At 52.7% G+C, this 22,833-nt stretch overlaps 1 protein-coding gene and 1 long non-coding RNA gene across 9 annotated transcripts in view; both read right to left on the reverse strand.

Moving 5' to 3' along the window:
• Window positions 1–559: 559 nt before the first annotated feature.
• NSMCE1 (NSE1 homolog, SMC5-SMC6 complex component) overlaps window positions 560–22,833 on the reverse strand; it is a 44,163-nt gene continuing 21,889 nt past the window's right edge. For 5 of the 8 annotated variants that reach the window (XM_001101049.5, XM_015125829.3, XM_077985705.1 and 2 more), the window contains 6 exons: window positions 10,426–10,547; window positions 9,558–9,635; window positions 8,378–8,524; window positions 2,307–2,423; window positions 1,303–1,423; window positions 560–801 (listed from right to left, as the gene is read on the reverse strand). In XM_001101049.5, coding sequence (XP_001101049.4) covers window positions 722–801; window positions 1,303–1,423; window positions 2,307–2,423; window positions 8,378–8,524; window positions 9,558–9,635; window positions 10,426–10,547 — 665 coding nt within the window. In that variant the 3' untranslated portion in view covers window positions 560–721. Of the gene's footprint in view, window positions 802–1,302; window positions 1,424–2,306; window positions 2,424–2,917; window positions 3,050–7,369; window positions 7,518–8,377; window positions 8,525–9,557; window positions 9,636–10,425; window positions 10,548–22,833 lie in introns of all 8 variants that reach the window. The other 3 variants (XR_013411612.1, XR_003725548.2, XR_013411611.1) reach the window with 2 other exon arrangements.
• Window positions 3,518–4,613, reverse strand: LOC144337952 (uncharacterized). Its single transcript, XR_013411616.1, has 2 exons — window positions 4,139–4,613; window positions 3,518–4,084 (listed from the first exon to the last, which is right to left on the reverse strand). It is a non-coding gene; the product is annotated as an uncharacterized LOC144337952 (long non-coding RNA).

Raw genomic sequence — 22,833 nt, forward strand, 5'->3', positions numbered from 1 at the left:
GAACATGGAGGCAGGGTGTGGGCCGGGGCTGGCGCTCAGCCTGAGGCAGCAGCGGCAGGGCCGGAGGGCTACTGGCAGCTGGGCTGGACAGGATCTGGTGACAGTGGGATGCAGGAGGGTCAGGGAGAGGAAGCATTGAGGCTGACTCCCGGTCCCGGCTGGGGCTGCTGGATGGCGGGGCTGCCGGGCACCCACAGGGAACAGAGGGTCCAGGGAGGGAAAGCACGTGTCCCGCCCAAACGCTCAGCCTCAGACCATTCAGGCCAGTGGCACCTTGGGCCAGGGGAGAGTCCAGACTGGGGAGTTGGGGAGGCCAAGGTTCACACATCCAGGTGTGGGCCAGCCCAATCCTGCTGGGACAGCTGGTCACAGCTGGGACTGGAGGCAAGGCTGCCCTGAGCAAGGACAGTGAGCTGTCCTGAGCCGTTGCTGGGGGCTCTGCTGGTTTCACCTGCTGGAGCCCAAACCCAGGGGTTCTGAGTGATGACCGAACTCCAGGAAAGAAGGCAAGGCCACGACACAGAGCCTCATACACAGGCTCGAGAACACAGACAGGGGCTGCAGCAACTTCCAGGACAGTTTATTCCAAAGCTGTGGACAGTCCACATTAAGAAGAAAGAGGTGACTCGCATGGAACCTGAAACATGGACGCCTCTCTTCCAAGAAGGGCTGCGGCGATCAGGCCACCCAAGGCAGCCAGTCCCTCAGCAGAGCACGACGGCTAATGCTGCCTGGACCGCAGGGACTTTTTGTTCGATTTTGAGATACCAGCCTCCCTCTGCTTCTCAGGGTCGAAGACTTCTGTAGACAGAAAAGGCAGGAAAGACAGTGAACGGAGGGGCTGGCAGCACAGGAGCACCAGCTCGAGCCAGCAGCTACGTCTCCTGTGCCAAGGACTCTGTCCTAGGTCTACACCATTCTTCACTGCCAACCCTCCCCAGCCCGTGAGGCAGAGTTAGCCCCAATTCAGAGAGGAACAAACTGAGGGAGCTGTGGACATGGCTGTCACATCCCCCTCCTGAGAGGGCTGCCAGAGGGGGAGCCTTGTCTAGACAAAATGCTCATAAGCGTTGGAATTTCTGCTGGGTTCTAGAAAGTCCTCTGGAACGGTGCACGCAGCTCAGCCTTTACTTCCTGCGGTGGCTGCTTCTAGGATTCAGGCTGCTAATGCGGACCCCCACACACCCTGGAGCCTTTCAGGGCCCTGCCTCCAAGGGCTTCCCCAGCACCAGGCCCTGCATCCTGCAGGCCCTGCATCCTGCTGGCCCAGCCCTTCCCATGAGCACCTCAGGGCCCACGCACCTGGGATCTCGTGGGGCCAGTAGTCGTTGCAGTGGGGGCAGCGCGGTTCGGCGTTTGACTGGAAGTACTTGGCCACGCAGGGTAAGTGCATCCTGATCCCACAGGTTTCACAGCTTTGACCCTGAAACAAGAAAGGCCAATGACGGCAGAGCTGGTGCACACCTCTGTGTTCTGCAAACCTCCGGGGAAGCCACAAGGAAAATGGGCAGCTGGTGGCATCGGGTTATCTTCCAGTCCCCAGATTAATACTGAAAAATCCCAAACGCCTTAGTGCAGGGGAGTCTTTTGTTTGTTTGCTTGTTTGTTGCAGTGGGTTTTACTAAACAATTCTGAACACATGAACGCAGTGACAGAAGCCGAGGGCTGGCAAGCTCCCGCACTCAGATCCTGCAGGTGGCATGTGGACAGCCACAGCTTTTCAGAAGCTTATTTGCTGATGTGGATCAAAAGCTTTCAAAAAAAAATTGCACTTTGTCCCAGAAACCCCGCCCAAGGAAATAATCACCATGTGCCCAAGGATACGGGTGTACGAGGCCCATGAGAGCAATTGCAATTACAAACAGCTACAGCTGCAAAACGACAGAAACTGAAAGACACATCAGTGTCCACGCTGGTTCAGTGGTTGCAAAGCCCTGCAAACTGGAGTAGACCACTGCGGAAAGCAGCAATTGATAGAGACACTCTGCCAAATACTCTGCCACAAAACTGCCAAAATAATGCAGGTTGCACAGAACACTCAACCTTCCTGAGAAAAATAAAGTAAGCGAGAGCCCTTGGACCCCAGCAGCAGAACCAGGGAGGAGAGAGGCAGTGCGTCCCTGCAGGCCACCGTGGGGAGGCATCCTCTGACACGTCCTGGGAGATGGCCTCCAGGAGCTCTTGTGGGAGGAGGCGCCGGCAGTGCAGGAGGGCTGGGTCCAGAGCCAGGATTCGGGAAGTACCTGTGCAGAGCCCCAGGAGCTGAGGGCCCAGCAATGAGCTCCCATGCCCTGCCCAGCGGGTACCTGGATGAGGAGGCTGTGACAGATATTACAGATCTTCACCGCGTCGGGGTACGTCTCCCGGATGTATTGCTCCATTTCCAGGATGGCCCGGCCATGCAGGGTGAACTCCCCTTCCTTCTGCAGGGACACACGGGAGGTGGCCACCCTCAGCCAGGCCCTCTCCCCATTCACTACCTCTGTTCCCTCTGTGATCCCACAGCCCTGTGCTCAGGAAGACACAAGGGTCTAGGCACCTTTGCACCAACCCCAGACAACGGGCATCAGCCACGTCCCCCTGGCAGAGCCTCAGCAAGGGAAACTGAGGCAAAGGCCCAAAAGGCATGGAGGCACAGCTCCCCGACACCGCCCTTTTCTCAGCACCTGTTGTGCCTTCAGACGTGACTGCTCTGTCTGCACAGCAGCCCCGAGCGAGGCAGTCACAGCCCTCCTGCAGATGAGGACGCTGAGGCCCACAAGGGGTCAGTCTCCCCAGGGCACAAACCCGAGCACCCACTGCTTCCATCCGCCACCCATCCCACTCCCAAAAAGCAGCATCCCCGGTGCCTCCCAGCATTTCTGCCTCCAACTGCAGTAGGGACCCTCAGAGATCATTTCCGGCCACATCACTTTACAGACGGAGCTGGAAGGAGTCTGGAGAGGGCAGACGGGCCCCATCACACCATGGGCAGTGGAGCCTCCAACGGAAGCCAGGCCTCCTGGTTCCCACGCCAGGGTGCGGTCACCCATCATGCATCCTGAACACCCTGGGAGAACCAGGCAGCACATGAAGAACACAGCTCCCCAGGCTGACCCGCCTGCCAGGTCACAGGAGAGAGGCAGCACTGAGGGAGACCCAAGGGAGGCAAATGACACGGACCCAGGACACGGACCCAGGCAGGCTGATTCCAGTTTCTCCACAGTCAGCTCATGCATCGGACGTGAACCGCGCCAGGAGATGGCGTCACTGAAGCCTGCGAGTCACTCGAGTGCTCAGCTGCCTTTCCTGTTATTTTCTAATTTTTACAAGCAAGAGCTGTCACTCCCGTTTTTGTTTTTTGGTTTTTTGGTTTTTTTTTTTGAGATGGAGTTTTGCTCCTGTTGCCCAGGGTGGAGTGCAATGGCATGATCTTGGCTCAATGCAACTTCCGTGTTCTGGGTTCAAGCAATTCTTCTGCCTCAGCCTCCAGAGTATCTGGGATTACAGGTGTGTGCCACCACCGGCTAATTTTGTATTTTTAGTAGAGATGGGGTTTTGCCATGTTGACCAGGCTGGTCTTGAACTCCCGACCTCAGGTGATCCACCCACCTTGGTCTTCCAAAGTGCTGGGACTGCAGGCATGAGCCACCGTACCCGGCCCACTCCTGTTTCTGACAGGTAGAGCCCCCCCACCCCATTCCTGCCTCCATCCCCAGAGTGCAGTGTGGAGGGGGTGTGCTTGCATAACCTGGGCTTGCAGTGCATTCACTCTGGAACACCAGTAGAGGGGCTGGGTGAGCACAGGAAGGGAGGCAGGGTAGAGGCATGGGGTTGGGGCAGGGACAGCCGCTGCGGGAGCAGTGGAGGGAGGCCAGGGTACCAGGTGCTTATGCCCTGCACGGCGGCTGTTGGTGCACAGGGGCTTTGTGTTCTCCAAGTGCTGTGGGCAATGGGAGGATGTGACCAGCCCTCAGGCCGTCCTCAGTCCTCGGTCCTCGGTCCCATGGCTGTTACCTTCCCCAAAACTCCCAAATCCATCATGGCACCCCACCTCCCTGGCTACCACCCACTTCCACCCTCCCCTCCAGATCCATCACGGCACCTCACATCCCCGGTCACTGCTGCCTTCCACCCTCCTCCAGATCCATCACGGCACCCCACCTCCCCAGCCTCCACCCTCTTCCACCCTCCCCTGTTCCTGCAGCTCTCTGAGCCCACTCTCCTCCAGCAATGTGCTTGCTACAAAACAAGCCTGGCCCTGTCACTCCCACCTCACCCCCGCCCGAGGGCTTCCCACCACCCTTAGGTCCAAGGGCCAAGCCCCTAATGCATGTATCTCCCGGGTTGCCCTCGTCTGCTCTCCCCAGCAATCTTTGTGCTCAGATGGCCCTGGCCTTAGCTTCTTGAGCACACTCACTGGCCACAGGGCCATTGCTGGGCTGATGATCCTCCCACCCCAGGCTCCAGGCAACTCCCACACAGCCTTCAGCTTGAGTGTCACTTACTCAGCAGCTGAGGGCCAGTTCCTCTGGGACAGCTGTCATAAAGCCATGTTTCCTTTCCATCTGTACCTGGACTGCAGTGGGATGACCGTCTCACTGCTCTTGGGCTCTCCCTCCAGACCACGGCCCCGTGGGAGTGGCCACCAGCTCTGGTTTTGCTCACTCCAGTGTCCGCAGCACCTGCTGTGGGGCCCAGCACTTGGCAGGCCCACAGGAAGATGAAGTAGACCTTGCACTGATCCCAGAGGAGTGCCTCACACTGTGAGCAAGTTCAAGCTTAGACTGAGGCAGGAGGTGCATTTATTTTTATTATTTTTTTAAATTTACTTATTTTTGAGACAGTTTCACTCTTGTTGCCCAGGCTGGAGTGCAATGGCACAATCTCAGCTCACTGCAACCTTTGCCTCCAGGGTTCAAGTGATTCTACTGCCTCAGCCTCCCGAGTAGCTGGGATTACAGGTGCCCGCCACCACACCCAGCTAATTTTTTATATTTTTAGTAGAGACAGGGTTTCACCATGTCGGCCAGGCTGGTCTCAAACTCCTGACTTCAAGTGATCTACCTGCCTCAGCCTCCCAAAGTGCTGGAATTACAGGTGTGAGCCACTGTGCCCAGCCAAGCTGCATTTACTGAACACCTACTATGCACCTGAAACTGCACCCAAGGCTCACCATTCATGACCCACTCAGTCCTCTGTGGGCCCATCAGGGAAGGGGTAGGAGGGGTGCCCTAGCCCTCAGAGAAGACGAGAGCCCAGGCAATCTCCCAGACACCTCGCCACGACACTTGGAAGTCAGGACCTCTTGTAGGGAGCAGTCCTGGGGTGCATGGAGGTGCGTCCATCAGCAGACGTCCAGCTCCCATGAGCCGCGCTTGCTCTCAGAAGCCTCTCTGCTGACCCCAACCACCCACCACCCCTGGGCCTTCTCCTGGACCGGCAGCTGCCTCAGCACCTCCATGCTGAGCCAGTCTCGCACAGGACTGGCTGTCTAGGAGTGACATGTCCTTGGGGTGATATGCCCACCTGGAAGGGCCTTGGCAGTGGACCCCTGGCTGTTTCTGTGGGAAGCCCTGTGTCTGAGAAGCCAAGGATCAGACGCTGACGTGTGGTCTCTCTGATCGAGGTGCTGCCCTAGGAAGACCTGTCCTGGGTACATGAGCACCCCACCCCTGTTCTCAGCGGTTCCTCCAGAGTGCCGCAGACCTCAGGGCAACCCTTACCAGGCCATGTAGGTCAGAGAGCACTGGACCCTCACAGAAACCTGGAGCTGGCAGTGTCTCCATCCTGCAGATGAGGAAACAGTCTCTGCAACAAGAAGCTGCTTGCCACAGGCGGCAGAGGAACCTGGAGGAGTCTCACTACGCAGCTCTTGCCACATGAGCTTTGTTCCTTCGTCCTCCTCAGGGCCCCAGCAGGCCAGGCAGTCAACAAGAAGCCTCTCCAGGGCGACTGCCCAGCACCAGTGCTGAGGGCCCCCTGCTACTTCTGCAGCGCTCCTGCAGGTGGCAGCTCCCGGATCCTCTATCCACCCTCCCTCGAGCTCAGAGGCGCCCTGCAGAAGGCGGTGCCAGCACTGCCACCGAACTGAGAAAGGCACAGAGTACAAGCGCCTGCAGCCACAGCTCACCCCCACAGACTCCAAGGGCGGTGCCTCTCCTATCCACCACAGCCCTCTCCAGACACCAAGGGCAGACAAAGGGCAAGTCAAATCATAAAGCTGGGGGCACGCCCTGCAAGCCATGCACAATGGTGGTGGCGTGTGCTAGGCACGCATGCTCTTGGGTGCAAAGCAGGCTGCAAAGTGTTGTGAAATGGAATGTTGGGGCACTTGGCTCTAGGGGCTGGGATAACAGGTGACTTCAGTGGGTTTCTTTATGCATCTTGACATGTTGTAATCCTCCTATAATGAACAGGTATTTCCTGTAACATTTTTTGTAAGTTTTAAACTCTGTTCCTCTGTAACCTCATCCACCCGTTCAGTCATCCAATCAGCAAGCATTTATTGAGCGCCTGAGGTGCCACGCACTAGATTCTGCAATGGGAATCAGCCATGAAGAGGTCATAACCCTTGCCCTTAAGAAACTTGGCCCATGGCTGGGCACAGTGGCTCACACCTGTAATCCCAGCACTTTGGGAGGCCGAGATAGGCAGATCACCTGAGGTCAGGAGTTCGAGACTAGCCTTGTCAATATGGAGAAACCCCGTCTCTATTAAAAATACAAAAATTAGCCAGGCATGGTGGCACATGCTTGTAATCCCAGCTATTTGGGAGGCTGAGGCAGGAAAATCACTTGAAGCAGGAGGTGGAGGTTGCAGTGAGCCGAGATTGTACCATTGCACTCCAGCCTGGGCAACAAGAGCGAAACTCCATCTCAAAAAAAAAAAAAAAAAAAAAACTTGGCCCTAAGAGGGGCTGCACCACAAGCGAGAATCGTCAGTTATAACCTCAGCAGACCCTAGAACATTCTCTAGTACCAAATACAGCCCGGAGGGCAAGAAAAACTGTGACAAAGCCATTGATGGGAGCTGCAGTCCCCAAACTGGGGCCTGAACTCGGCCCTGCCACTCTCAGGGTGTCCGATGTCATCCAGACCCCTGAGCTGTTGTCCGATGTCATCCAGACCCCTGAGCTGTCAGCTAAAAACTAAGCTATGGAGCCACTGCAGGACAGCAGGCAGCCTCCGAGACAGGACATACGGGAATGTGCCCAGCAGATCCTGCACTCACCAGGAGCTCCCAGCCCTGACCTCACCCCTGTGACCTCTGCCCTCACCCCGTGACCTCTCCACCCTTTCTTCCCATCAGGTACCCCAGGAACTGAATTTGGGTCAGGTTCCTGGTACAGGCCCACCCTACACAGAAATTAGTAACTCAGAACACAGACTTCCCCAATCCGGAGGCAAGCCTTCCTGAACAGGAAGTGGAGAGTCGCTGCAGCCACAAGCAGCAGCCTCTGGCCACAAGTCCGACCACCAAGTGAGGAAGCGGGAACCCGACGTGAGCGCGTCCTCAACACACACGGGCACGAGCATCTGGGAGGGCACAGCAATGGTCAACTCAGCAAACACTACGCTGTTGAAAACAGGGGTGCCTTTTGTGGAAAAAGAACTGAAACATTTGTTCTGCTCCATTCAGCAGGACTAGACGTGGGGGCGGGGCAGCATCTAGAAACTGGAGCTGCAGTGGGGCCTGTCCCAGACGTCACAGCTCCTTTCCTAAAGCTTGTCTGTGCCTCTTCTAAGTACTGACCCTGAGGAACTCACTGCTGACAAAAACAACAGTGGTAACGTCGCCAATTCCTCTGCTGCCTCCCCCGCGAGCCAGCCAGCGCAGCACGGAGCACGTTACTGTGAGGTCCCATTCCTGCTCCTGACACACCCAGCCCCAAAGGGGAAACGACAACTTCCCTCTTACAGGGAACCTGAGGTCACCTGGCTCAGGGTTCAGACCCGGGTCAGACATCACAGCCACACTCTCAGCCACGGAACTGCCTCTGCCTTGCAGTCTGTGGGCTAGAGGCTTGGTCCCGGGGCCCAAATCCCGGGTGCAGCTCCTGGCTCTGCCATTCTGGCTGTGGCATCCTCAACACATCATGTGGGTGAACAGGGAGTGGGAGGCAGGAGAGGTGAGGCCCAGATCCTCCCCATGGGGTCACTGCTGGAATGCGTGAAAGCAGATAAGGGATCTGAGAAGGCTGGGCTCCACAGACATCAGTTGGCTAGAAATACGATTTTGGAGACAAAACTGCTATTCACTCAAAAGAGTGAAAGCAGATAAGGGATCTGAGAAGGCTGGGCTCCACAGACATCAGTTGGCTAGAAATACGATTTTGGAGACAAAACTGCTATTCACTCAAAAGAGTGAGCCGGACTGGAAAACCATGAGACAGTACCTCAATTAGCCACTTGTTTTGGACAAACTTCTGCAGCACCTGCTCCGCTTCCTTCTTCCTCATCTTCTTGCCTTTAAGTTGATCAACCAGGTTCAAAATGTTTGTGGAAGACGCAAAGCCAGTTTCTGAGTCAATAATTAGTTCCAGCTGGAAGAAAGAGCAGGTACCATGCTTCTCTATTAAAATGGCAAAAATAACTTTTAAATGGTAATACTAAGTCTGGCAGGGGTGCAGTAAGGCCACTCGGATCACAGGCAGAACTGCACACTGGCACGGTATTCGGGGAAAACAATGTAATACGCATCAAGAGTCAGGACTGTGCTCAGTTCTTTTGACTCAGAGGTCACTTCGATAACATCCTCCCAAATAAATCATCTTAATGTCCCCAAATCAATAAGGGTCACCTTGCCTCACAGCTGGCCTCAGAGGCAGCGAGAGACAGACACGGCAGGCAGGAACCTCTGGAGAAGACAGGTTCCTGCACACGCAGATGTGTGCTCAGCTCAGCACCTGCTCCTCAACCCTGGCAGCTAATAAACCCCAGGAGAAGACCTCAAAGGAATGATTCCAACACCTGGTTCTCAGAGATTCAGATTCGACAGATCCCAAGTGGGGCTGAAATGTCTGAATTCTTTCTCACCTCTGCAGTTATGTAGGCCCGAGAACCACTCTTAGCCATATGTTTGACCAGAGGGCCGAGCAAGTAGCTCTGAAGCCTGGTAGAGCAATGCCGCTCAAATGTGCACATGCAAATGATTCAGCGGGCACCTGGCAAAAATGCAGATTCGGACTCAGCAGTCTAGGGTAGGGACTGGGACTGGGCCTTTCTAACAAGCTCCCAGGTGATGCTGCTGCTGCTGCTGCCTTTCCCAGATGGCACTTAACAGCAGCCAGGTAGGAACGCCTGTTACTACCAGTGAGGCCCTGCTCTTGCCCATCCAGCTGGGGCTCACACCTGGCCCAGCACTTCCTTCCCAGGCAGCCATGGGGGCCCCTGACAGCTGTGAATTCCAGATGGGTAGACAGTGATATCTCCCTGCAAAGCGTTTCCTCAGACAGCAGTGGTGGCCCACGTCCCCCGCAGTGATCCTTGAAGACTGCAGTTGCCACTTCTAACGACTGAGAAAGAACTTTCCCATAAGAAGCCCAGCCAATGGGCGACGGGGATTACTCTACTTACAGCCTTTCTAAACAGATCCAGTTCATTCTCTGCAAAATCCGTAGCCATTTTGGAAATTGAAGTTGTAGCAAGATTCACCTAAGAAATAAGTCAGCGCAACAGTCAGGCTGTGCCCTTCGCGTGTTGGTTAACGTGTCGCTGGCTCTCCCTCCCTCCCCTCCTCCGTCTCTGGCCAGTCACTGAGCTCCTGTATCCAGGCACTGCGAGCCGCAGGATGGATCTGTAACCAGGCATATACTACAGACTTTATTCTTTAGCTCAGTCAACATGCTAGACCCTCAGAAGTTTCAGAACTCCAGAGGGTGTGCAGTATTTTCCAAACTCAGATAAATTTGGGAGATTTGTCTACATGTTAATGGAGCTTCAAATGCAAAAGGCACTGAGAAGTCCGACAGCAAGGAAATCTGCTTTGCCGTGTCTGACCAGCATTTCCATAGTTCTTTGCCTGTGTAATGTTTTGGAAACCCTGGACTAGAGTGCTCCTTTCTGAGTGTGAGCCTGGCTGGGAGCAGCCAGATGTCCTCTGACCAGCCCGAGGTGTCTCCTAGCCAGGGATGGGGCATGTCAGCTTCCCACTCCTGTGTTTTCACCCTGATCCCTACCTGTGAGAGTAAATCTGAAAACCACTGAAGACCCCACGTGGGTCGCAATCCTTGACACTCCTACACACTGTTTCTTTTCATCGCTTCTATGTCTTATTCTAAGTAAAAAACCATTTCTCCCTTTATTCCTAATATTCCATACATTTGGAGTGACTTCTTTACAAAGAACTGTCCAAAAGAGAAATCAAACCAAAGCAAACACGGGCTGCCTGGGCCCTGTTCCAGCTCCTCAAAAACACCACTAGAGGGCTCTGCCGGGCACTCACCAACGCATAAATGGGTCTCCCGTCATCTTCCGTGACTCCTCTCTTTATCTCAATATACAAGGACTCCAAGACACTGTTAATGTTGTTGATGAAGTCCTCCAACTTATCTACAGTGGCATTGCCTGGAAATAAACAGACCAAAAAAGGGGTGTGATGGGGGGCCTCATCAAAAAAACGTAGTTTGCTTGAATCATTCCATCCCATCTCAACACAGGGGACAGCAACCCCAGACACGGGCGGAGGCTGCAGCCTCTTGGGTGAATGCCAGTGCCGTGTGGCTTCTTTCTTCCTGGAGTACTTGGAAGACAAACAGACAACAGATGGAGGGCGTTGTGAGGCAGGAGGGCCGGGGAGATGCTATCTGCAACCACGGAGGCTGCCGCGGGCTTCCTGTCTTTGCTCGCTGCCTCCCGATGAGAGTCTGGATCAGCACCTTCAGCGTATCACTCAATGACATGCTCAGAGCGTGCACTAAGCTCCCGCTGCACACACATCCCATCCCATCTCAGCCGTTCTACCTCGTCCCCAGTGCCCCGCGAGAGGCCTCTGTCCCTTTGCGTCCCCACACGTCTTAGGTGGAGCTTTATTCCTTTCTTTTTTTATTCAGTGTCCACTTATCCTCACTTACATGCCAGGCTTGTGCTAGGTCCTGGGCTGGAACAGTAAGAATAACAACAACCGGGGTGAGAAGGGCGGCTTGCAGCAAGCCCTCAGCATGGAGAGGCCCTGTCCCGGGCACCCTTTGTCATCATGAATCCACCCTCCAGCAGCTCTCTGGGCACAGGGAAAGAGGCTGAGACGCAGAAAGGTGAACTGACTCACCCAGAGTTGTACCACAAGGCCGGGGCTTTGACCTCTCTGTCACCCACCTCCCCTGGCCCTGCCAGCAGGACGCTCACAGCCCAGGGGCCACCATCCAGGTCCATCAGTCTGAGGAGGGGGTACCCACAGTATGGCCGGGGGCTCAGCTGAATGGACACTGATCAGCCAGGGAAGGAAGGAGGGCAGAGAGGCTGCGGTGGGGAAGGGAGCCAGATCACACAGGGCCTGTGGCCGGGGACAGCAGGGCCTTTCTCCTGTGGCACCAGGAAGCCTCTGAGCACTGGAAGCAGTGGAAGGACATGTCCAGCGCTGTGTACCTTTCATGCTGTGAGACAGTCATGTCTTTTGAGACAGTCTCACTATCGCCCAGGCCGGAGTGCAGTAGCGCAATCTTGGCTCACTGCAACCTCCACCTCCGGGTTCAAGCAATCCACCTGCCTTAGCCTCCCGAGGAGTTGAGATTACAGGCGCCCACCACCACGCTCAGCTAGTTTTTGTATTTTCAGTAGAGATAGGGTTTTACCATGTTGGCCAGGCTGGTCTCGAGCTCCTGACCTCAGGTGATCCGCCCACCTCGGCCTCCCAAAATGCTGGGATTACAGGAATGAGCTTGTGCTGCGAAACTTTTTAAAGCAAGAGTATGTATTACTGTTTTCACTGTTTTTATGTATTAAAATAAATAATTTCAAAAGATTCATGCCTTAGAAAATCATTTTGGAAAAAAAACTGCAAGAAAAAACAGACAATCTGATACATTTCGTGTGAAACAAAAACAGAACCAATGAAACGGTCCCACAGGAAAAGGCCCAGCAGGTTGCCCACTGGACTGATGACCAAGGCCACTGCCAGGAAGGGACTAAACGGGGGTCATCACAGCGCCCTCACGCTGTGTGTCTATGTTTGATTTCTTATAGACAGAGGCATTTCTAAGCTACCCATACAACTCAAGATCCATAAAGTTAAAAAAAAAAAAAAAAAAAAAACAAGATCACGCTGGTGAAAATGGAGGACATAGCCGTGTGAAAGAGTCAAGGACAACCCAGGCCAGTGAGCTCTATCAGAGGATCAGACTGTGGGCGCCCAGAAAAGCCAAGAACAAAGCCCAGGGCAGTGACACTAACGCGCCATGCTCAGCGAGGAGCTAACCTTCCATTTAAATAAAGTTTTTAAAAGGCAGTTTAAATTAAAAAGTAGTCATAATAAGTGGGTGGAACATGGACATGGTGCAATCGTAACATGAGACAATGGCATCTGGCCTCGGTGGCTGGAGAGCAGGCATCAGGACTGAGAGGCATGGCCTGACTTCCTGCCTCCACGCCTCTGCTCACGGGTCCCTCCTTTCTGAAAAGCTCTCCCTCCACTGCTGCAGCCACCTCGATGGCCTGTTTTTCCAGGAAATGTTCTCTTCTGCCCCCGATGCTGTCTTCCTCTTCCACACCACGCAAGGCAGCTCTTCGCTGGCGTGGGAGCCAAGCTGTTCCGTACCTGCCTGTGCCGGTGACTTGGGCAGACACGCTTTTCCACCCCCAAGGGCAGCCAGTGCTGGGGAGCTCAGACGCAAGGGGCCCAGACACCAAAAAGCCTTGCTCAGTGCAGAGTGAGTGACAGGAGCCCTGTCCACCCAGTGTGACACCAGGGCAAGTCCCACCTCCCTCTGAAACTGACAACTCACATTTTCCACTAACGAGGCCCCTCCTGGGTGTCACTGAGAACAATGTGCCCTGTGGGCAGATGAGAGGCATTCTGATCTACTGGACTTTCCAGACACCCCATTGCGGGGAGGCAGCCAGCAGCCCTCTCTGCCCTTCCCCTCTCCCCACTGCCTCTGGTTTGGCGTCCGGCCTCATTTTTCAGAAACCATGAATGTTTTGCTGTATTTTTATCTGACCAACCACTTCCTCCTACTGTACTCGCTCACTGCAGACACCAGCCACCGCCTGGGCGCTCCCATTCTCTCCGCTATCGCCCTCTCCTTCCTTCCACACGCTTCCTGCATCAGGGTCGTGTCCACGATCTCCATCACTGACCCTGTAACTGTTTCTCATGGAGGCCCCACGCCCTTGCAGCGCCTCTTAATTGTGACCTGAGAAGAAACTTCTCTTACGCTCAGCAAACCCCTCAACTGACTCCTTTTGGCAGCAACAGAGGCGGTGTGGTGCCATGGGACTGGCAGCAGGGTGTGGGCTCCAGCCCGTCCTGCCCTCCCGCTCTGTGGGGCCCTGTGAGAGTCTCTCCCCGACTTCTCATCTCTAACAGCCACACACGGTCTCACCTCCAGCCTCACACATGTCCAGAACCCTCTTCCCTCCCGCCTCTCCACCACTACCCCTGGCTGGACCCCAGCCTCCTGGTCCTCTGGCAGCCTGCTGTACAGGCCTTCCCCAACCAGATGAGCTGCACTTCCCAGCTCTGTCCTCCCACGGCTCCAGCACTTCCTTCCTCATCACACGGTGCTCCAGCTGCTGTGTCCGGCCACCCTGAAACAGGAGTCAGCTGGTGACGCCTGCCAGCCCAGCAGCCATGTCCCTCCCTAATGAGACCTTCGCCTTTTTTCTTTCTTTTTTTTTTTTAGAATTGTCTTTCTCTTACATTTGCGGTTTTGGTGAGAGAATAATTCCAGGTACAATATTCAGGGAACCAGAAAGCAGAAAGCTGAAGGGACCAGAGATTAGGGCAGCCAGGAGTAGACAGAGAACCCACACCAGCCAGACACTTTCGCAATCTGAGCAAGGGACAAAAGGAAGCTTGGAGGTGGCTCCAGCCTAGACACTATAGAGGGCCAGCTGCTCTGGCCATGCAGTGGTGCCATGCTTCCTGCCCGTCCCCAACTGCGCACCTGGCCACCAATGAATCCTACGTGTCCCTCCCCCAATAGCATCTCGACACATTCCTTTTTTTTTTTTTTTTTTTTTTTTTGAGATGGAGTGTCACTCCGTCGCCCAGGCTGGAGTGCAATGGCGCAATCTCAGCTCACTGCAACCTCCACCTCCCAGGTTCAAGTGATCCTCCTGCCTCAGCCTCCCCAGGCACTAGGACTACAGGTGTTTCACCACCACAGCTGGCTAATTTTTTGTATTTTCAGTAGAGATGGGATTTCACTGTGTTGGTCGGGCTGGTCTCAAACTCCTGACCTCAAGTGATCTGCCCACCTCAGCCTCCCAAAGTGCTGGGATTACAGGCGTGAGCCACCACGCCCAGCCCCGACACATTCCTTTCTCAGAACTGGGGTCTCTTGCTTGCTCCCAAGACCCTTACGATGCCCACTAAGTGCTAAGGTGGCACCAGATCGCTGCTTCCCAGCCTCAGGTCTTCAGGACAGCTAATGTCCACAGCTCTGCCCCTGCTCTCTCCTCTGATCCTGGAGCCCTGGTGGAGAAGCTACAGTTTGCTAATCTGTAGGGATACACTGGGCTAAAGGCATGTCTGAGGATCCTTTTGACCTCAATATTCTACAAGCCCATGGTCATGATAAAGAGTGTGGGATAAAGTCCATATCGTGGGATTCTGAGACAGCTACTTTCAGTCTTAGAAATACCACTTTGAGGACTTAGGAGTTAATAATACACTACTTTATTGCGGCACTATTCACAATAGCACAGACTTGGAATCAACCCAAATGTCCATCAGTGGCAGACTGGATTAAGAAAATGTGGCACATATACACCATGGAATACTATGCAGCCATAAAAAAGGATGAGTTTGTGTCCTTTGTAGGGACATGGATGCAGCTGGAAACCATCATTCTTAGCAAACTATCACAAGAACAGAAAACCAAACACCGCATGTTCTCACTCATAGGTGGGAACTGAACAATGAGATCACTTGGACTCGGGAAGGGGAACATCACACACCGGGGCCTATCATGGGGAGGGGGGCGGGGGGAGGGATGGCATTGGGAGTTATACCTGATGTAAATGACGAGTTGATGGGTGCAGCACACCAACATGGCACAAGTATACATATGTAACAAACCTGCACGTTATGCACATGTACCCTACAACTTAAAGTATAATAATAAAAAAAAATAAAAAAATAAAAATAAAAATAAAAAAATACCACTCCTTTTCAGAATCCGGAACCAACTGAAGAAAAAGGCACACCCTTCAGTAAATATCGAAACATCAGGTTTTCTGTAGGTAGGGCCGGATCAGAGGCTGGTTCTCTGCACACCACCAACCTCCAGTCAGTGATATGGGAGGCCCAGCTACGAGGACAGAGGAACGAGGCCCTGGCCCTACCACAGATGTCTCCTCTACAGGGAAAGAGAAACCGAAGCCAGGACAACCAGCACCATGTTTGGATCAAGCAAGCTGAACCTCTAAACCTCTAAACACAGCGCCACCTGTGTTTTGTCTACTCGGAAGAGGCAGGGTGTGTCTGGATTTCTTAAGGGCTGTAGTAAAGTAGTTCGTGTTAGGCTAAAATCAAGGGGCCTGCAAATGTGTGACTGTAATTCACCTTATTATGTGCCAGCACTATGCATTCGCGTGGTTCATTTCATCATGACAATAACAGTAACTCCATAAGGTGCATCACTAATATCATCTGTATATATAGGAGGCTTGGAGAGGTTAACAACTTGCTCATAGTTTCTGTAACTTGGAAGGAAATGGAGCCCAGGCTTGCCCGACCCCAGATCCTAAGCTGCCAGGCACTAAGCCACATGGGCTCCACAGAGCAAGCCTGAGGACATCCTCTATATCAGACCCCACCGTCATCTCGTCTACACCCTCCTGCACCTGCCCTGTGCTTCAGAGTCACCGAGAGAGACTGGGCCAACAGGGAAGGATGGAAGGCATCTGGGTACCTGATTAAGACCCCAGAGGTGGTACCCAAAGAGGAGCTGCTCACAGAGGAGAGGCATCGGATCGGCCCGGCCTGGCCCAGCCCAGCATCCATCATCCCCTCAGCCCAGCACCCATCATCCCCTCGACCCAGCCCAACACATCATCCATCATACCCCCGGCCCAGCCCTGAGCACTGGGCCAGGTCCGGGGTTCGGGGACAGCATGCAAGGCAGCAGGAGCAGCTAAGGAAAGGCAAAGACCGTGGAGCGGACAGAGCCACTCTTCCTTTAGCAGGAAATGCCTGTCAGTGGTGGCAATTGAAAATGGGCCTCCAGGCAAGTGACAAGCACTGAACAAAACAGGACACTTCTCCCCTAAGAAGGAGGGTTGGCTCAAGTCATCTTGAGAGATTACTTTTTGAACTAATTCTGTACACATTTTCTCCTTTTCTTTTAAAATTAAATTTTAAGGCCAGGTGTGGTGGCTTACACCTGTAATCCCAGTACTTTGGAAGGCCAAGGCAGGAGGATCACTTGAGGCCAGGAGTTCAAGACAAGCCTGAGCAATGGATCAAGAGCAATGGATCAAGAACTCATCTCTACAAAAAACAATGTAAAACTCAGCCAGGCATGGTGGCATGTGGCTGTAGTCCCAGCTACTTGGGAGGCTGAAGTAGGAGGACAGCTTGAGCCCAGGAGTTGGAGATTGAAATGAGCTATCATCGCATCACTGCATTCTAGCCTGGGTGACAGAGCCAGGCCACCTCTCAAAAAACAAAAGAAATGATGTAAGTTAAATTGGAATGAACGTTACCAATGAGCCTCTTCTTGCTGTATCAGGGTCCCTGCTTCCCAGAGGCTACTAGAACCTAGGATTCACTGTGCGCTTGGGCAGCAGGAAATTGGGAAGTCTACTGCCCTGACCTCTGACCAACAAATAGTTTTGTTCTAAACTAGGCACTAAAAATACAAAATGTTATTTTTAGGCAGAGGAAATAACAGCAAAAAATAAGACTCCAAGGGCCCAAGCCACTGTGAGTCAACTTGCCCTGCGACAGCCCTCCGGACAGAGAGGGCGGACGGGTGGTCCTGCTAGCACGGCACTGAGGACAGGGCAGGGCAGGGCAGGGCAGGGCAGGCCCTGGATGAGACGGGAGTGCTGGAGTGGAGCTGACCCAAGAGAGCAGACCCTGGGCTGGGAGGAAGGAAGGGCTGACCGGCAGGACACGGGGCTGGGGAGGTTTGGGAGGGGCCACGGGATTTCACCTCTCAGCCTGTAGCTCTCATCTTTCCCCCAACAGCCTGGGGGAAAAGATTCTCTGGACCTTCAGGCACGCAGATGCAAAGATGAGAACTGCCACGGGCACTTCTGAGCACAGCCACTGAACAATGCTGGGAAGAGCAGGGTGGAAGGAGAGTGGCTGGTCTGTGGTAGATCACTTAGAGACAAAGTATCCTCTCCATGGGTGCACCAGCGCATTCACCACACGCCGCAGCGCGGCTCCCCACCTCTCAGCAGACCCTCAGTGACCGCCGCAGAGGCAAGCCAGAAAGGATCGCTGCTTCTCTTTCTCAGAGGTCAGAGAGATGAAGGACATACTTAAGACGGGACAGGAAGTGACAAAGTCCAGACCAGAAACCCGATGTCTGGCCATTAGCTGGATGCAATCACGGAAAGATGTGGGCATTCATCAGAAAAAAATTCTTACATATATATGCAATGATGTTGAGAATACTTCAAAATAACGTGGGTAAGCAGGTACAAACATAAATAAAACAAGATCCGTCCTGCGTTCATCATCTGAACTGGGTGACGGCACACAGGACTTCACTGTGTCAGTCTCTCCACTTTTCTGTTTGACTTTTTCCATAATAAAATGTTTAAAAAATACTTCAGTGCTCAGCAATCATATAACTTGACTCCTTGACCCTCAGGAATCTCAATTTAAAGAGAAAAATGAGTGTCCTGTGACAAGGTAGATTAGCTCAGGGCTCCGACAGTAGAGAAGGAACAGGATTTTAGTAACGTGTGGTTTTAAAGCCTATTGTTCTGAGATCTGCACACAGAGTTCTTTTCTTCTTAAACTCAAGAAGTTTGCTACAATCAGAGAGTCTGCCCTTTAGCCTTACTCAAATGACAGAGCATAAAACTTACTTTATGTTACTGGGCACAGTACTTGCATCCCAGCTGCACGCATTTATGGTCCTAAAACTTATGCTACCACGTGATGGGGACATCCACTTGCTGTCCCTATCTACGCAGCATCTATGGGACATTCCCCTGGCTGGAGGTCTATCGGTCAGGACTCCCAATGGCAATAAAGCAGTGTCCACTGGTTTATCACAGTAAAGTTCTGGATCATAATGGGAATTGTCATGAGAAACACAAACTACTATATATTTTGCTACTGACGCTGTTTATACACATTTCATCTTAATCCCACCCACTGAAAACAGGTGGTCCATCTATCCTTGAGATGAGTGGCGGCTCTGACACCTTCTATGGCGCCCTGGTCCCCACCCCTACCCATGCAGGAGCCCTCGCAGAGTTGATACAGGGGCTCTGCAGGGGACAGGAGAGGAGGCTTCCTGGTCACCCCAGCCCCTGAAACCAGTGCAGCTCTTCCTGAGCCCTGCTGGGTAAGCTTCCTCCTGCTCAGATTGCAGAGCAAAGTGAAAATGGACAAATCCGATGCCTACAGAGGCAGGCAGGAAGCACAGCTGCAGACAGCTCTGGGCACAGCAGGGAGCTGGCGGCACACATTCTACCAAAGAAGGCAGCACTGCCCTGCTTCAGCCGAGTGCCCGAGCTTTGGGTGTTTACACAGAATCTCCTGGCGGTTGTCTTCTGTTTAACCTGGTAATTCTTAAAAAGTACAAACACTGTAGTGCAAACAAACAATGCCGATAAGTTATATGCCACTGACAGTTCACCATCTCCCAATTCCGATGTGGGCGGGAAACCCGCTGCCATGAGACACAGTGACTAATGAGGCCACTCTGTTCCCTGACCCGCCAGATAAGCAGTTACTATTTCTCACACAGGCTGGACTGTGAGCAGCTCAAAGGAATGGACCGTGTTACTCCCATTCTTCTGAGAGACTGAACATACAGACGGCCAATGGGCTGCAGCCAATGGCCAGACCACGTATAAAAGCAGAACTCCAACCCAAAATCTACAGCAACCTGCCCAGAAAGCCAGCCCACCACCTCCAAGTGAGAACTGTAGGAAGCCAGGCCAGTCCCCCAGCAACCAGTCCAGAAGCCAAAACTAACCCACAATCACGGCCCAAAAGGACCAGCGCAGGATCAGTAACTGATACTACCCTAATTGATTTTATTTTGTATTTTAGAGATGGGGTCTTGCTCTGTCATCTAGGCTGGAGAGCAGTGGTGCAATCACACAGCTCACTACAGCCTCGAACTCCTGGGTTCAAGTGATCCCCCCACCTCAGTCTGGGACTACAAGTATCTGAGACTACAAGCATAAGCCGCTATGCTCAGCTAACTTTGTTTTTTCTGGAGACCCTGAAGTCTCACAATGTTGCCCAGGCTGGTCTCAAACTCCTAGCCTCAAGTGATCCTCCTGCCTCAGCCTCCCAAACAGCTAGGACTACAGGCATGTATCACCACACTTGGCAACTTCCCTAATTTTTATTCCTGTTTCTAAGAGACAACAAACCAGAGAAAGCAACACACACTTCTAACCAATCACATAGGACGCCCCGCTTCTGGTTAGCTGTCTCCACCTTGCCCTGGCCAGCAGCCTCCACTCGGGACACCTGAAGCCTCCCCACTCCTCTGCCTTCCTGGAGTCTCTGCCAAACCCAAGTGGAGGCTGCCTCCCTTGCTGGAGCAAGCTCTAAATAAGTAGCCGCTGCCTGTTCTGCTGCCTGGTCTCCGCTTATGTTCACACTTTATCTGTGGAGGACTCAATTTGGTGCCCATTCTGGGCTAAGCAGGGACTAAGAAGTGGCCGGTATGAAGGCGGCCAACCGGAGTCACTCTGACAGGCACACGCCCTTCCCTTTCCCCACTCACTACAGCCCAAAGCAGACAACAGCCTCCAGCATTCTCCCGGTGTCCCCTCTAGCCTTCTCCATCTGTCTGTCCTCCACATGCAGCTGAGTGGAGCCAGATCCCGGCACTCAGCCTGGAAGCTGCCTGGGGCTCCATCCCTTGACCTATGTTCCCACCTGCTTTTCTGTCCCCCGTTCCCCCACACCAAGCTCCTCCCCATCTCAGCCCCTTCACTCATGCTGCCTTCCCCTTGGAAAGCGTCTCCCGCAGATCTCTGCAGGGCTGCCCCTCATCACCCGAGCATGGCCACACATGGCAGCTCCAGAGAAAGGTCTGAGCAGACGCCCTAGCCAAAGCCACACCTCAGGCCCGCTATCCCGAGGGACTCAATGCTTCCTTCCAGCAGTTAGCACCCCAAACTACCGCACTGTCTGCCTCCGAGTTGCTGTCTTTCTCTTTCTAAGCAGAATGCCAGCCCACTAAAGGCTGGGATCTGCTCATCCTACTCACCACAGCACCCCAACATGCAGCTGATACTCAAGACGTATCCGTCAACGAACCAAGGAAGATGTGTGGTACCAGTGGTGAGCATGCTTTCTGAATTTTCTAGGAAAACCCCAACAATAGAATTCAGCCCTGTGGTCTATATGGTAATTCCTCTCACACTATCCTACCAGCACCACGGGTCTTCTGATAGTCACCCCCACCACCCACCCACTCCCAGCAACTGGGATTAGATGGCAAGTCAAGGGGCAGAAAAGGAAGGAAGAGGCAGTGGCAAGCATGAAGTGAACGGGTGCCCGCAAGTACTCTGTGCCAGGCACTGAACACACATCCCCTTGCTGAATCCTCACGACTCTTCCGTGAGATGAATGTGATGTCCCTTATAACACAGAAAGCTGAGACTCAGCAAAGTAAAAGAACTTTCCCCGGGTGCTGGAAGAAACAGGACTTGAATTCATGCCTTTGAAAAATGGCTTCCCTGTTCCAGCCAGCGGGGTCTGTGGTAATCCCACTGAATCCATTCCCAGTACTGCCACGCGTCAGCACATAATCTCTCTCATGTCCGGGATCCAGTTCAAAATGCATTCCCAAACACATGACGTGTGCGCTTAGGGGAGCGTGGAGCACACAGAAATCCTGGCTCAGCACCTCCATGCCGGCCTGAAAGGGCTGCGGTGGAGCCGTCCAGCCTGGACTCCCATGCTGCAGACATGAGGAACGGGCAGGACTTGGACACATCTAGGCCAGTAAGAGCCAGAGACACAAAAGCAACATCAATTTTCTTGTGGTTACAGAGCTTCTTGAACCCAAAGATTCCTGCCTAAGCACTTAATAACTGCTGGCTGTCAATTCTGTATGTTGAGAAATTCATCGAGGCACACATTTGATGTTACTTTTCACACTCATTTTTTGCCACGTTGCAGTTATGATCCCAGACTTTATCTCCCTTGATTAACCAAAAGGCAGACCGGCTCTGACAGCGGTAAGCTGATTAACTGTTCATCATGGCCAAAGGGGAGAACCAGAAATGAAATCACTAAAAATAGAAGGAAAATGTACTTGGAGCCAGCTTCTAATTATGACCGAGTCTTTCTTGGAAAGAGAAGGTGCTTACAAATAGGACTACAAATGGATGGAATACTGAACCAAAATGTCAACATCGCTGATTCGCCATCAACGCACGTAGCCTGATGATGTACAGGAGGCCAGCATTAGACAACAAAGCAGGCACAGGCGTGTAAATCAGTGCACTGGGAACAAACCCGGGAGGAAGGCAGATAAGAGGGTTGACAAAAACAGAAAATCTTTATCAAACCCCAGCGTGACTATGATACTTGATTCACTCATCTAGTTTTGACACATGTATTTCAGCTACCTGGTTTTTGCCCAAACATCAAATGATTGACTGTGCTCACTGAAGTATTTCTAAATCTAAATTTTTAAATCTAAAACTTTAGACATTTTTACCTAACTTGTCCTTAAAACAATAGATAATTTAAACCCTCATAAAAATTAACATAAAACATAATAACAGAGCATAATTAGTTCTAAAATGTTAGTGCTGGAGAGTATAGAACTGTACCTCATAGCAATCTGGCTACCATAAAACAAGAATGAATTTGGGAAGTATTTAAAAACTAATAGTAAAAATGGGATGAAGAATGGGATTATTTTTTGAAATAGGGTCTTGCTCTGTCACCCAGCTGGACAGCACGGGCACGATCTTGGCTCACTGCCACCTCTGCCTCCCGGGCTCAAGCAATCCTCCCACCTCAGCCTCTGAGTAGCTGTCATTACAGGCTCATGCCACCAGACCCAACTAATTTTTTTTATTTTATGTAGATACAGTGTTTCGCCATGTTGCCCAGGTTTGTCTCAAACTCCTTGAGCTTGAGTGATCTGCCTGCTGTGGCCTCCCAAACTGCTGGAATTACAGGCATGAGCTACTGCACGGGGCCAAGAATGAGATATTTACCTTGTCTCCAAGTACCTCCCTGCAATATACTTATTAATCACACAGAAAAAGAGTAATTGTACACTGGAGAAACTGGCTGACCCCATCAGCACCGTAGCCAACCTGGTAGGATGCAGAGAGAACACAACACCACTTCCATACTATATCTGCAAAATTAAAAGGCATAACTTAGATCTAATTAGGAGGAAGCTCCAGACAAACCTAAGCTGAGGAACATTCTACAAATAGCACATGTGACTACTGAGCACTTAAAATCGGGCCAGTCTAAACTAAGTGTAAAATACATATTGGATTGCAAATA

Source organism: Macaca mulatta, chromosome 20, assembly GCF_049350105.2.
Source record: "Macaca mulatta isolate MMU2019108-1 chromosome 20, T2T-MMU8v2.0, whole genome shotgun sequence".
Classification (NCBI taxonomy): Eukaryota; Metazoa; Chordata; class Mammalia; order Primates; family Cercopithecidae; genus Macaca; species Macaca mulatta.